General features: G+C 43.6%; 1 protein-coding gene across 1 annotated transcript; it reads right to left on the bottom strand.

Moving 5' to 3' along the window:
- Window positions 1-6,185: 6,185 nt before the first annotated feature.
- Window positions 6,186-13,451, bottom strand: LOC110538075 (leucine-rich repeat-containing protein 3B). Its single transcript, XM_021624649.3, has 2 exons — window positions 12,372-13,451; window positions 6,186-9,028 (listed from the first exon to the last, which is right to left on the bottom strand). Exon 2 carries the CDS (start codon window positions 8,979-8,981, stop codon window positions 8,127-8,129), a length of 855 nt encoding a protein of 284 aa, XP_021480324.1. The 5' UTR covers window positions 8,982-9,028; window positions 12,372-13,451; the 3' UTR covers window positions 6,186-8,126.
- Window positions 13,452-15,213: the final 1,762 nt, after the last annotated feature.

Here is a 15,213-nt window from a genome sequence, read left to right as displayed (position 1 = left end):
AGCCCGTTTCACTCCCTTCCTCTTCACAGCAGTACTTAGAAGCAACTGCAGCCTCTGTCGATATTCTGATGCCCTGTCACCTTGATTTTCTTCATGAACCTGGCGAGTATCCCATCACCATCCTCTACTAGTCCATAAAATGAATCGAGTAGCTTCATGTAGGCTCTTGGGGATGCAGAGGAGCCAAGTAGCCTCATCACGTCTGAAGCTGGAGGAAGCAGACTCTCCAGGATCCACCGCCCCTGTAGGTATCTAGTGGGGCAATCTTGAAACATCAGTTCAACATGCAGACACCATGTCTCAAAGTCAGCTTCACCTGGGGGCTTTGGTACTTTGGTACTTTCCCCGAGAAGGAACGTAGCCGCTATTTTAGAGTGGTGTCACTCCTAATAATTGGTTCTACCACAATGCAGGTGTGTTAATCACATCATCACCCATTACCTCAGTCCTGGTTGGGGTTGTTCGCCTCCTAGCTGTGGACTTCCTCATGTCTGAATGAGGGGGTAGGCGAAGTGTGGGGGGGGGGGGGTGTCGCTATTGTCAGAGTGGACACGGTCATTGCCATAACGACTAATGTCATCTGAATAATAAGGAGCAACTAGGGTCTGGTCAGTGGCTCGATACTCATACTGCTGCTAGTAGTTAATTAGCCTAATTTCAAAGAAATATAACCTTTGGCAATATTTTTAATGAAAAGTAAAAACAGATTATTAATGTCTGGTCAAATAATACAGTTTGCTGCTGTGTAACACACTATATGTAAAAAAGTATGTGGACACCCCTTCAAATTAGTACATTTTGGTTATTTCAGCCACACCTGTTGCTGACAGGTGTATAAAATCAAGCCCACAGCCATGCAATCTCCATAGACAAAGATTGGCACTAGAATGGCCTTACTGAAGAGCTCAGGGACTTTCAATGTGGAACCGTCATAGGATGCCACCTTTCCAACAAGTCAGTTTGTTAAATTTTTGCTCTGCTAGTGCTGTTATTGTGAAGTGGAAACGTCTAGGAGCAGCACCGGCTCAGCCGGAAAAGTGGGTTTGGCGGATGACAGGAGAACGCTGCCTGTCTAAATACATAGTGCTAACTGTAAAGTTTGGTGGAGGATGAATAATGGTCTGGGGCTGTTTTTCATGGAACCCTGACCTCAACCCCATCGAACACCTTTTGGGATGAATTGGAACACCTGACGGCGAGCCAGGCTAAATAGCCCAGCATCAGTGCCCGACCTCACCAACGCTCTTGTGGTTGAATGGAAGCAAGCCCCTGCAACAATGTTCCAACATCTAGTGGAATTCCTTCCCAGAAGAGGCTGTTAGGGCCGCAAAGGGGGGACCAACTCCATATTAATTCCCATAATTTTGGAATGAGATGTTTGAATAGGAGGTGTCCACATACTTTTGGTCATGTAGTGTATGTGCGTGTATCCTGTGATTATAGAACAGCAATGTCACCACAATGTGTAAAGAACATAACATGTACAACTGGGCTGCAATACCCTTAATCAAGAATAAATTAGCTCAAGGAGGATTAATGACAGCTTCTACTCCTAAACCATAAGACTCCTGAACAGCTAATCAAAGGACAACCCAGAACCCTCGTTTATGCTGCTGCTACACTCTGTTTATAATCTATGCAGTCACTTTAACTCTACCTACATGTACATATTACCTCAATTACCCCGACTAACCGGTGCCCCCACACATACTGCTGCTGTTTAATTATTTGTTTTTTTCCAAATATTTACTTATTTTACCTATTATTGTTTATCTATTTTTTACTTAACCCTTATATTTTTTAAATTAATTTAAAGCATTGTTGGTTAAGGGCTTGTTAGTAAGCATTTCACTAAGGTCTACCTACACCTGTTGTTTTCGGGCGCATGTGACAAATACAATTTGATTTGAGACTTGAAGCAAAAAAAACGTTATTTTGATTCATTTATTCTTACTATTGCACCCTTCCACAAGATATAGTCCCGACACAGAACTAGTGCTGTTTCCCAAACCGCCTGGTCCCTTGTTCTATAGACACAATCCAGTCATTATTTTTGTTCTGTATCTGTGGACACGACCCTGTCGTTCGTTCTAAATGTTCCATTGCCATACAGGCTGGCAACGTTTTTATCCCTTGCTAGCTAGCCAACTACGGCTAATTTACGGTCACGTCAAAAAGTCCAGCCAGAATAACAACAGTAGCTTCTTTTGCATTTGTTTAAGCTGTTTTCTAGTGACATTTATTTGGATACATCCATAACAATGAGCTAATGATGTGCAACTTCGCCTGGCTTGAAAATGTGCTCTCTCGTCAGGACACTGTTGTTCAGAGGAGCTAGCCAACAACACAGCTAACACAATCACTTCAAATTGAAGCTGATTTGTATAAACCTTGCTGTTTGTCTCTACGACATTTACAACATTGTTTCAATGTAAAAATTTGATCTCAAACTGTCACATAGTAATAGACCAGTTGGGAGTTTGGATTAGACAGACAGCATTTCTCAGCCAGTCGAAATCATGAATGAGCATCATTTTTATGGATAGTGGATTGCTTATAAACTGGGTGGTTTGAGCCCTGAATGCTGATTGGCTGACAGCCATGGTATATCAGACTGTCTACCACGGGTATGACAAACATTCCTTTTTACTGCTCTAATTATGTTGGTAAGCAGTTCATAATAGCAATAAGGCACCTCGGAGGTTTGTGGTATATGGCCAATATACCACGGCTAAGGGCTGTATCCAGGCACTCCGCGTTGCGTAGTGCTTAAGAACAGCCCTGAGCCGTGGTATATTTCCCACATACCACACCCCCTCGGGCCTTATTGCTTAAAAAGACACCATCTGGAATGTGGTTTTAACCAATCAGCATTCAGGATTAGACCCACCCATTGTATAACACAGCACAATCAAGTGCACATACAGTTATCATTCAAGTCGTCATTCTACACAGGCAGGACCACCTTGCAGTAGCCCATCCGGACACCTGATATACGCCTGATCCAGAGCAGGCCAGAGAAGCAGGGAGTTGGTGGAGACAGAGCATGCTCCGTTAGATTGGATGGATGTGTGACACCCTATCCGGAATGGCCTGTGTCTCATTACCTGATGGGGAAATGCTCTCCCCTCTACAAACGTGACATTTGGATCAACTGCAAACTCTATGAAGGGAACAATAGCAACGCATTAATACATTGTCAGTCCACACGTGCACATTTGACATGATTTTGGCAAGGATAACATGTACGATACATGCAGCATTAATGGAACATGGTTTTAATATTGTGGTAGGCACCCACTGCCAATTCTTAATACAATACCACTGATGTGGTGTTTTCTTGCAATGAGGTAGGTAGTGTTACAACCTGGCTCGAGATTGTAACAAACAATGGGAAACCACACACTGGGTAAAGGAATAACAAAATGAATTTATTCCATAAATAAAGTAAACACTCACAATAATAATCAGATGAGGCATGACAGATATAAATTAGGAGTCAACTGCCGAAACCACAACTAAACAACCAAAGGCATGCATGGAGAGAGGAATCTCTCTAGCAGAATAAGGAAAACAGTGGCTTTATGCCACAGCTGAGCTGTCACAGGTGTGCCCCATCAGCACTGACTGACCCTCCCAGCTCCGCCCACCAATCTCCTGCAGGACGTAAGCACAGCAACACCCAGTAGACAGAGCGGGGAGAGGCCTTCACAGTAGGTTAGGTTAACCCATTCAATTGTTGGGAGCATATAGTGTGCAACTTTCTTTCTTTCTATAAATATTTATATATATATATATATATATATATTTTTTTTTTACTGCTTACTCATGGTTAGTCAGCCCCTTCACAAACATTTGTGTTTGTGTGTGTCAACTCATGCTTTTCACTAGGAAATTGCAGTGAGTGACAGCCTTCATTCTATTCCCCTTCCCATACCTTTTACAGGAAAGGTAATCCTTCCTTTGCTATTACTAATCCTGCCACTTTCACAAAAACCTAACGCTGCAAGTACACAAATTATTATTTTGTAATCATTTGCGGAACCAAAATTAAATTACTACCAATTTGGGGATATTCAGCTGCTTCAGGTGAAATTAGATTTGAATTGCTAAGTGGCTGGCTAGCCCTACACTACACTGGCCATTCTGATTAGATTAGCTATTTTACCTGTATCTATCAAAGAGGATGGAATGCCACAGACTAGAACAGCAGCTATCACAGTGTGTGGGAAGTGTGGACCAAGCTCATTATTACACAGACCTGTCATTATACCAGCACACACAAAACCTGGGAGCTGTAGCCTTGAGTCTGCAGTTCTACCATGCAGTAAATACAACATTCAGTCTAAATGCAAGGCTCAGAGAGAGAGAGAGAGAGAGAAAGAGAGAGAGAGAGATGAGGTCAGAGCGCTCATCCATTCAGTAATTGTAGGTGGACAGAAAAGATAATGGGAGGCCTTAGCCAAGGCCGGGTGTTACCCTTGATTCCGTTTTCAAGACTTGTTCCTTCTTGGTTGGCTAGGGAACAATGTAAGTATAACATCAATCTAGGCTAAAGCATGGCATTAGTGATGTGGGGACAAAGTGGGCTCGCTTACCAGCTGGAGTGGGTTTTGTTCTGCAGGAGGCTGTGGCAGGATATGATTTGGCTTCTGCGGTCGGCCAAGCTCCCAGTGGTGACACTGCCCCAGGCAAGGTTACCCATTTAGAGGGTGGGTACGCACGCAACACAGACACACATACACACCCACCATACATGCACACACACGCACGCACGCACACACACACACACACACACACACACACACACACACACACACACACACACACACTTTCAGTTTAAACCACACACACTCATTCCTTGAAGCTCACATCATAAATAAAGAACAAGCTGTATTTTGACATGCAATCTCCCAATACAAACACCACCAAATACAAGTTCCATCAAAGGCATTAACACAAATACACAGCCATTCACGAAAGCCTACGATGTACAAACTCTGAGATAATACACACAAACAGTTCATCTCAGACAACAGCACATACAGAATCAGTGCCACTCAGAACACACACAGGTTAGCAGCCCCACTGACTGCACCACACTGACTGGAAGCAGGTGTTCATGCTGCTAGCTAGTCAGTGGGATAACCAGGGGCTTTAGGAATGCATCTGAAGAAATAAGATAATGCTGCACCAAGCGTGGAGCCCCTTTACAACTCCCACAGAGAGACAGTTCCTTTCAGAGAATGATATATATTTTTTAAAACCTTCGATGCCGCATAATATCATACACAGCTGGAGATTGAAATTAGAAGCAATTAGTGGACTTGATTACAGAGGTGAAATCAAGCAAACAGAACACAAAGCAATTTAGGAAATGAGCGAGACAGAGAACAAAAGTTATGAGATCTAATCAGGAGCTGCAAACCAAAGCGTTCTTCTCTCTGCTGCGTATTATCTTCCTTTTGTAAACAATGGAGCGAGTGTTGCATTGCAGAAGTAATCAGTGAAACAACAAAGCTCATTCAGGGAGATGGACTGAGAGGACTTGTTCCCTTCACCTGCAATTAACCAGCTGGGAGGAGAGAGTTTAGTAACTCTGAAAGGGTTGGATATGAGCTCAGAAGCATTGTGTGTGTGTGTGTGTGTGTTCCTATACCCATCTTCTACTTTTCAGGAGTATGAGCTATTCGACTAACACACTGCAAATGAGTCCTCAGTTCTTATTAAACAACAATACCTTCCAATTGACTACAGTAGGTCTAAATACAAGACAATAAGCCACTTTACACTTTACAATCAAAAGCAGTCAGGAAATGTCTTAATTTTCCAGAGGACACAACATTTAAAAATGAAGATAAGAAATTTGCGTTTCCTTCTCCTGAGAGAAAGCCTTCTCACTTAATACAGGGTGTAACTGAGGAGCAGAGCAAGGACTGTGGTTTCAGTGACAGTGGTGACAGGGTTGTCCTCAGACACCTGGACACTGTTTGAATGTCACCTATCAAGCCTGCCTTACATCCAGGAGAGAGAGTGAGAGAGTGTGTGTGGGTGTGTAATAATGTTCAGCTAAGAGGCGAGGTCAGACTACCAATATGATAATGTTCAGCACTCTTAAAAACTGGGTGGTTTGAGCCCTGAATGCTGATTGGCTGAAAGCCGTGGTATATCAGACCGTACACCACAGGTATGAGAAAACATTTATTTTTTCCTGTTTTAATTACTTTGGTAACCAGTTTATAATAGCAATAAGGCTCCTCGGGAGTTTGTGATATATGGCCAATATACCAAGGCTAAGGGCTGTGTCGTGCCTAAGGACAGCCCTTATCCCTGGTATATTGCTTAAATAGCACCCATGTACAAACATTCTCCTATTACAGGATGTATGGTAATGTGAGTGAGTTCATTTGTCCATGCAAATAAACACATGCGGGTGAGGGTAATGTATTCGAGTCTGGTAAGGCTCATGACTGACATTTTTAAGATTGAACAGGCTATACTGTATAATTATGTAAACTATATTTATTTGTGTGCGTGTGTTCGTGCGTGAGAGTGACCTTCAGGGTACAGCATCAGATTGGTGGTGTGTCTGTTCCCATGGTCATTAAGAGCTCAGGGTGACAGATAAACGCAAGGGAGAGAGAGGTTACACCCATCTTCCCATCCTCCACAAATGAGCACCTAAGACAGACAGGAAGCAGACAGACTGTGGCTAGATACTGTACCAGGGTCAAGGGGCAGGGTTTTAATAGTTCCAGTAGGACAGGAAAACACCATTCTGTATTTGTTCCCATCCTACGTCATAATGTGGCCAGGGGTGATCCCATTGGCAGGCCCAGTTTCCAAACGTTGAGCAAGGGTCAAATCCATCATTTTCATTACAGCCTGAGGGTGTGAAGTTTTACTGTGTGCTTTGTGGCCATTAGTCGTGTGTGTGTGTGTGTGTGTGTGTGTGTGTGTCAGAAGCCATATTTAGTGCAGTCTGTCCCTAAAGCAGATTAATAATTCTAAAAGACATACGTGTTAGTGAGATCAAAGGAATTCATGAGGCTTGGAGGAAATTGAAATAAGACTTCAGACAGTGAACTCTTTCTTTAAAAACTAATTTTTGGGATCCACTGATTGAAGTTGCGCAATTCATATTTCTAAACTAGTTTTGCCATCTTGCACTACGGTCTGTCAAATATTCATAATTCAATATAATGAACACATTGTTCACTTAAAAATAAATGAAAATGTGATATGTTCAGGCAGACTTAGTGTGAAATTAAACATTACATGCAGTACAACTGTGGAAAAAAATATGGTATTGTGGCCAAAATAAAAATGAAGGAGCATTTCATGATTTTATTCTTTCTGGTAAAATGTTTGACGATTACATGGGGCTTCTCATCCAGCAAATAAAGATCCAACATTCAATGAGTGCAGCTGCTGGAAGAACAATGCAGTCTCTGTTCTACTGCTAAGCACAGTATTATCACTATTATGGGGACATTTGATGACGTCATGCATTCCTGAAAAACAACAAAACGGTGCCCTCGGCAGTCCATTGTGAAATAGCTATGCATTTGACAATCGTTCAATACCTTGTTGGAATTAAATCATTTTCAAATACAGAGTATCTTACAGAGACTGAGACTGACTTGAACATACATGTAGAATATTCACAAATGTATGTGTAAAATAATTCCTTATTTCGTTCAACAAACAGCTATGTGAAAAAAAAAATGTCTAATTTAATGGCCTTAATTTATCAAAGAGTGTGAATTTGTTTGAATGAAATGTTACCGTGAGGTATTGTGTTTCCAATGGATTACTGGTGATGAGCAGGTTGAAAACCTGTACAGTACACTAGTATCCCGGTTTCCAAGTTTGGGCATTTCCTTTTTTGATCCTTTTGAGGTGTTTGGCTGTTATTTCCTTTGTCGCCACCTGACTTAGGTAAATATATGTCAAATACTTTAAATACTACAGGTTGGCTTGATTTAGCTTACCGACTACAATAGAATCGTCCCAAAAGTGCAAACGTGACCTCCTTGCACAACAATCAAGCTCAATCATGCTCATTTTCAGAATATGAAAGTACTTGACAAAACGCATTTGACCCAGGTCTGGTATTTTACTTCTCACACCACTGTGCTCAGTGTAGAGGACTCCTCTGGTCTGTCCAGTTTGCTGGGAAGGGACTTGAGGTACTCCAGGTGTCTCCGTGCGTCTTCCTGGTTGTGCCTGACGTAATACACCAGGTAGGAGATGACCATGGCGAACCAGCCGAACATGGTCACCAGCATGGCCACGTCCGTGGTCCTCTTGAGCCCTGCGCACAGGTCCAGGTCGGCAGCCACCATGACGAAGGGCACCCCTGTATCTACGCCGACATCCTTGGGCTCCGAAGTGTGGCACACCACGCCAGCCAGTGAGGCCGGTTCCAGGTCCAGCCGGGGCATAGCCACCTGGAGGCGGCAGTCACAGTGCCAGGGGTTGTGGGTGAGGTTGGCCTGGGCCCTCAGGCCCCCCAGGACCTCTGGCTCCAGGGTGGTCAGTCTGTTAGAGGACAGGTCCAGGCTCCTGAGAGAGGGGACCAGACCCCGGAAGGCCCCCGGCTCCATCTGAGTTAGCTCATTGTGGGAGAGGTCCAGCTCGTTGAGTAAAGGAAGCCCCGCAAAGGCGTCAGCGGGGATGGTGGTGAGGAGGTTACCGTCCAGGTAAAGTCGGCGGGTGTCGTTAGGCAGGTCATGCGGCACCCCAGCCAGGCGCATGTTGCTGCAGCGCACTACCCTCCCGCCATCTGCAGACTCGGAGCAGTAGCAGCTCTCGGAGCAGCCGGTGTTCGCCCCATGGAGGCCCGCGGTGGTGGAGCTGAGTACCAGGCTATGCAGCAGCAGGCATGCCACCAAGGAGTGGCACAGCAGCCATTCTGCCAGCAGCGGCATGGTGGGATACAGGCATACCCTCCTAGAAGGACACAGCCCCTGGACCATTAGCCAAGACAACCCTGCATAGGTCACAGCTTCACCAACCAGCCAGCCTGAGAGACAATGAGGAAAAATGTCAGAGAGAAAATAATGGAGAAAAGGAACGAGGACAACAAGTGATTGCAAATGACACTAATATCAGTGTGGCAGAAGCAACACAGAACCATCTCTGTGTGAGCAATCCTAATAGCCATACAAGTGCCAGGTGTTATTTTTGGCCCACTTTGATCTTGACTGGGCTAATTGTAATGAATTGGCACTTGTGTCCTGATGAACAGAACATGACAAAACACAGCTGGAGTGTAGAGGAGGAGTGGGATGGAGATCAGCGAAGGCGTCATCCGTGCATACAGATTACAGATAAGGTGCTTCCTGCCAGTGCTGTGATGGAAGATGGAACTCTCATTGATTGGCATGTTTTTTTTCCCTCTCTTGTCCTACTTCAACGTTGCCGTGGACTGACTTGGCATTACCATAATCCTGCTCTGATTCAGTGGAACTAGAGAGATTGACGCTCAGAAGATATATGGTCATGGTTATTTCAGATGGCAAAGTGCTGTCAGCCTCTAATGGATTCAGAGTGAATATATCTCTGGGCCTCTAGCACCTACTGTACAGCACCAACCCTGTTTGGAGGTAGGCTACGGGCTAGATTCAATCAGATGCGCCTTAACCCGCGATAACCGACAACTGCATAGCAGTATTATCTTTCATGTAGGCAAAGTAATTGAATGAGTGTCATTTCTATATAGCCTACACTTTCTCGTTCGGAGCGTCTAACACGTAGGATTTAAGGACAGGTGTTTGTTTCGTGACAATGACGACAAGGGCATCCGCTCACCGATTCGACAGCCCCAACGCAGTTACACCTCCGACATCGCCTAAATAAAAGCAATAAAACTGCTATGCAGTTGTCGGTTATCGCGAGTTAAGGGCTCTATTCAATCAGTACCGCTGCGGCGTTCCAAATTGTTGCGATGGAAAAGTAAAGGTAATTTCCGATTTAGCCGACATATGCACATTGACCGTGAATGCAGTCTCCGCTAACACGGGAACATTTCAATCACGCTGTAATAGAGCCCTAATGCTGGAACTAATTGAATCTAGGCCTAAGTCTGTTTGGATGTAGGCTATATCTGCAACGGTAAGTAGGTAATCTTTGGGCCATTTAGTGGAAGTACATTTTGGGTCAATCAATGTAATGTTTCCGGGCCCATCAGTACTCTGCCCGACTCAGGTAATAGACTCTGGAGCAGTGCTGTCTGAGGCAGGCTGAGGCGCAGTAAATGCCACAGTCCAGTATCATCTTACTAATCTTCTCTAAAGGCCACGTAGAATGTGTTTCTCCACTGACACAAAACCCCAGAGAAAGTGTATGAGTTGGACGGGACGCTCACAGTTTCACCGCAACACAACTGTAGCCTAGAGCGGGGTTCCACAAACTCGGTCCTGAGGACTCCCTGGGTGCACGTTTAGGTTTTTGCCCTGCACAGCGAATTCAAATAATCAAAGCTTGATGAGAACAGATACAGTACATTATGCCTGTACACAACAGGCCGATCTGGCGGGATATAAAGTTTGGAAAACCCTGACCTAAAAGGTCTAACAACCTTAAGAGAGCTCTTATTCGTCGTATGTTGGTTAAATGGAATTGCAAATCTTGCACGTTAAAACGGAAACATATATTCTTCCCAAAGTATTCACCAATTTACAAAACCAGCTGAGTCAAAGAAAAGAATGATAACTGAAAAGACATAAAACAGTAACTGGCATCTTTATATCCAACCTGGCTCCCATCCCATCAGATTGGCCTGTTGCATACGGGCATAATGTACTGTAACATAATGTACTGTAACATAATGTACTCTTCGTTCAGCTTCTGGGAAATGAGCTCTATCTGGCCAGACAGACTCCACTTAGGCTGGTTTACAAATGACATAATCTAAGAGCGGCTCTTAAATTCACATTACAAAGGCAGCACGGCTCAATAAGAAGGATTGTGTCTTCTCAGAGTCAGGGTGAGGGATGGCCAAGTGTCTGGGAGGCCCGAGTGGACCATATAACAACCGTATTAGTGGTACCTGTCACAGCAGGTCATCGTGATACAGTGAGTTTCCCTGTCTGAGTTGACTAGAAGAAGTCTGGTTTATTAGGGTTCTGCTGAATGCGTAAGGAGGAGAGGGGTACAACCTAATAAAGAAAATGACGAGCGGCTCAACATTAACTTGACAAGCACTAATTCCAAACGATACAGAACCCTACTATCTAAATGGAATGGATTGGATACTCATTTCCCACTGTATAAACTGTTAAAGTATAGCAAAAATACAGCCGAACCACAGGGCCTGGTGTACAATGTGCACTCACTGTCTGACCACAAGAATAACATTTGAATGCATTAGATTAGACTATCCTCCCAGTAAGTGATATGGGGGAACGTGCAATTATCGAGCGAAGGAAGGCCTCGTGCTGTTATCCTCTATTGATTCCTCCCTCCTCCTCCTCCCTCCTCCTCAGTGCAGTGATGGATACTCTCGAGTCATTGGTTTGACGTTCACATGGTTAACCTTTGTGCAATAGAAGAACCTGTCTCACGAGGCTTGCCGCTGCGAGCAGGGTTTACACAGTCAGAAAACCCTTAGAAGTGTTATTGTAGGAATACTGGGAGAGAAAAAAACAAATACTCAGCTTGTTCCTAGTACACGATGCATGGACCCTTACCAACTTTGGCTAAAGTATCTCTAATCTTCTGTATTGCATGTGAATTAGTTTGTCTGAATCCGTTCTCAATTAAAAGTTCCTTTCAGCCGGACTGCCAGACATCACAGAAAATCCCCTGCAGACAAAGTTCTAATACATTAAACTATTCAAAATGTGGGAACTTTATCAATCAAATGTTGACATGGCAAAATATGACTGAACATAATCAAATGTTAATGTACACAGAGGTAGGCCTACATTTATATGCCATTACTCTCTCAACAGTCAGGCTAAATTGATGCATTCATCATAGTATACTGTATGTGCCAAAGGTTCATTCCTTTGTAGACAATTATGAATTCATTAGGCCACTGACCTAAATTTGGAAGTGTTTTATGGATACCCTACACAACTGATTAATTATGAATATTGATATGTAGTTTACAAAAGCATATCATAGCTCCCTGAGATATGATTATGTAAGCTGCACCTCAATATTCCATCATGACAATGAAAAATGAAAAGGTCCCCAACAATAAAGCAATACAATGTTTCAGACAACAAGATTCAATATTTCTCAATGCAATATAATGGTACTCCTCCATGAAACTTTTGCTTCTTATGTATAAAGGACATATGCATTAATTCTATCATCAGATGTAAATATAAGGCTGGCAAACATAAGAGCTTTCTTACCACTTCAGTTTTTGTTGTCCGGGAGGAGAACATTTGTCAGTGCAGCATGCTTCACAGAACAGCGTCCATATCTCAGCTGCGATTACAGTACTCGCGAGCAATGCAGCGCAGCCCGAGAATCCGCGTCAAAGCCCAATGGACTGGAGCCTGCTTACCAACATTCAATACCGATGGTTGTTGCCTCTCCGCTCCCCGCTATCTAGTTGTTGAAGAAATGAACACGAGTGTAAATATAAAGAGGGGCACAGGGGAATTGGTAACCTATTCTTGTCGGCTTAAATTGGAATATGAGCCGTCAAAAGCAGGCACAGGCGTCGAAGCATATCATCTCCTCACAACACACACTGCTACAGTACATGGCTATTTGTTACTGCTGCGCTGTGCGCTCTGCTGTGGCCATGAACCCACGTCGTGATTTCTTAGAGGCGGGAAACCTTTCCATGATTAATGTCATGCATAGCATTCAAGGGAAGTGTGCAAAGGCTGAGAAAGCTAATATGTTCTGCGTTTAATTACGTTTCCCTAACAATTATCCGAGCAATACAATAGCCTATGGTCACATGGGAAGTAGGCTGCTAATGAGTAATTGCTAATGGGGGGGATTGCTAGTTGTTCGTCTCAGAGATAACAAGAATCTACAAAATGCTGACCTACCAAATTATAGACCATCTATGTGTGCTATCTAGAAAGGTGCTATCTAGAACCTAAAAGGGTTATTTGGCTGTCCCATAGTTCTAGGTAGAACTTGTTCCACAGAAGGTTCTACCTGGAACCAAAAAGGGTTCTCCCATGGGGACAGCCAAAAACCGTTTCGGAAACCTTTTTTATATTAGTGTAGGCCTAAGTCTATATGCAATGAGTGCATCTTCAAACCTGACACTAAATGCAATATAGAATGTTATTGATTAGTTTGGAGTAGGCCTTGTCTCCAAGGAATGCTCCTTGGAGCCAGATGCTGATGACAGGTTGCCCTATGCTGGTCTGCTGGCATCAAAACCCCCAACTTGGAGAACGGGGTTCAGATGGCGGGGCCTTCCGTTGGTGGTGGTGAGAATGTGGAAGGTCGTTGGAAGACTGCTGCTGCAAAACAGCAAGTGAGAGACACAAGGGGTGAGTTGACATATAAATACTCCCCTAGATTTATGGCCATTGGTTGGAAGAAGGGAAAGTGATTATTGTGAGCCAATAGGTTATTCAACAAGTGTGGTGAAATTGCTTTAGTGTGCCATGCTCATAGGCTGAAGTTAATAGGTGAATGACATTTTGCAGGCTTGCTAATAGTAAAGGAGGGGGAGAGTTGTGATGCATTGCTGACAAGGGGACATTTCCTCCTCATTTACGGATGTTAAAGGTAGTTTTGCGAGCCAATGCTAACTGGCAGTAAGCACAGTGACTTGAAGTCTGTGGATATCTGCTAAAACCAGGATAACAAAGTATATTATAATGTAATACGTACAGAAGGATATGTTAACTGGAAAAGTATTTTATCAATAGAAAGTAAACAAATTCGTTTTCAAATTGTACAGCTAATTTCTTACAATTCTACATATTTTGGCATAATGTATGCCATGTTAATATGATATCTGAGTGAGAGTGACTAGCAAAGTCAATGCTGGCTCCCGGGAGGTCAGGGCCCCTGGGCTCGTGCCCTAGACTAACAAGACTAATTTGCCAATCTTGTTAACTGGCATGGGCTAATTGAGTGACTGTAAGTGATTGACATACATTATAACTAGAGGAAAACTGCTGATGCGCAACTAAGTTTTGAAATTGCACTTTGTGTATTCTACTATTCTTACTCTCAACAGTAATTTGAGACGCAGACTGACAAAAACATATTGAGTTACGGCCATGAGAATAAGTCGACCTTCAGCTACACTGTCTGTCAGCCATCGTAAAATAGGCCTAAAGAGTCCAATTGTAGGTTAAGCAAAGACTCTGTTCTCAAAGGCTATGATCTCCAAGAGAGAGCAACATGCTTGAGATCTGATGTGGCTGAAATAGAAGGAGGAATCTCCAAAACGTAGAATAATTGTAAATGTGTTTACGGAGGACATCCATTAAGTAGCGTGGAGAAGAGAGATGGAGAGAGAGAGAAGACTCACTTGCACCTTTCTCAATGAACAGAAAAAAGGAGAAATGAGGAACAAAATGATTTAATGGAGCTTTTCTTACTTCGAGAGAAAATAGACAGAAGCGTGACTAAAGGAAGGTTAGCGCCAATATAATTCAATTAAATAAGAAGGAGTGGAGATTTACAGAGTAGCAAGACAATAATATATTTGAAGGGGTTGAAAACAACGTCAGAGGAGAAGGGAAGGAGGGAGAGGGGGGAGGAGGGGAAAGAGGGAGAGAGAAGAGTGTCTTGAGGAAAATGGAACAAGGGAGAGGGGAGGGGGGATGGAGAGAGCTTCCTCAATCATTGTTTCCTCAATTACTTTCAATGCTCATTGGAGGAGGAGGCCCGGGGAAGGGACCTTAAATCCTCTTCACTAATGCAAGGATATGATAGCTAGCCTGTTTTGCTAGCATAGACTGAAATATGTTCCGGGATTCTTCCAATGGCATTGAGGAGTACACCACATCAGTCACTGGCTTCATCAATAAGTGCATCGATGACGTCGTCCCCACGGTGACTGTACATACATACCGGAACCAGAAGCCAGGGATTACAGGCAACATCCTCACTGAGCTAAAGGGTAGAGCTGCCGCTTTCAAGGAGCGGGACTCGGAAGTTTATAAGAAATCCCGCTATGCCCTCTGACGAACCACCAAACAGGAAAAGCGTCAATACAGGACTAAGATCCAATTGTACTACACCGGCTCCGATGCTCGTTGTATG

This window comes from Oncorhynchus mykiss, chromosome 12, assembly GCF_057628025.1.
Source record: "Oncorhynchus mykiss isolate SJ-2025 chromosome 12, ASM5762802v1, whole genome shotgun sequence".
Classification (NCBI taxonomy): Eukaryota; Metazoa; Chordata; class Actinopteri; order Salmoniformes; family Salmonidae; genus Oncorhynchus; species Oncorhynchus mykiss.
This window is presented reverse-complemented; position numbering and strand designations above follow the sequence as displayed.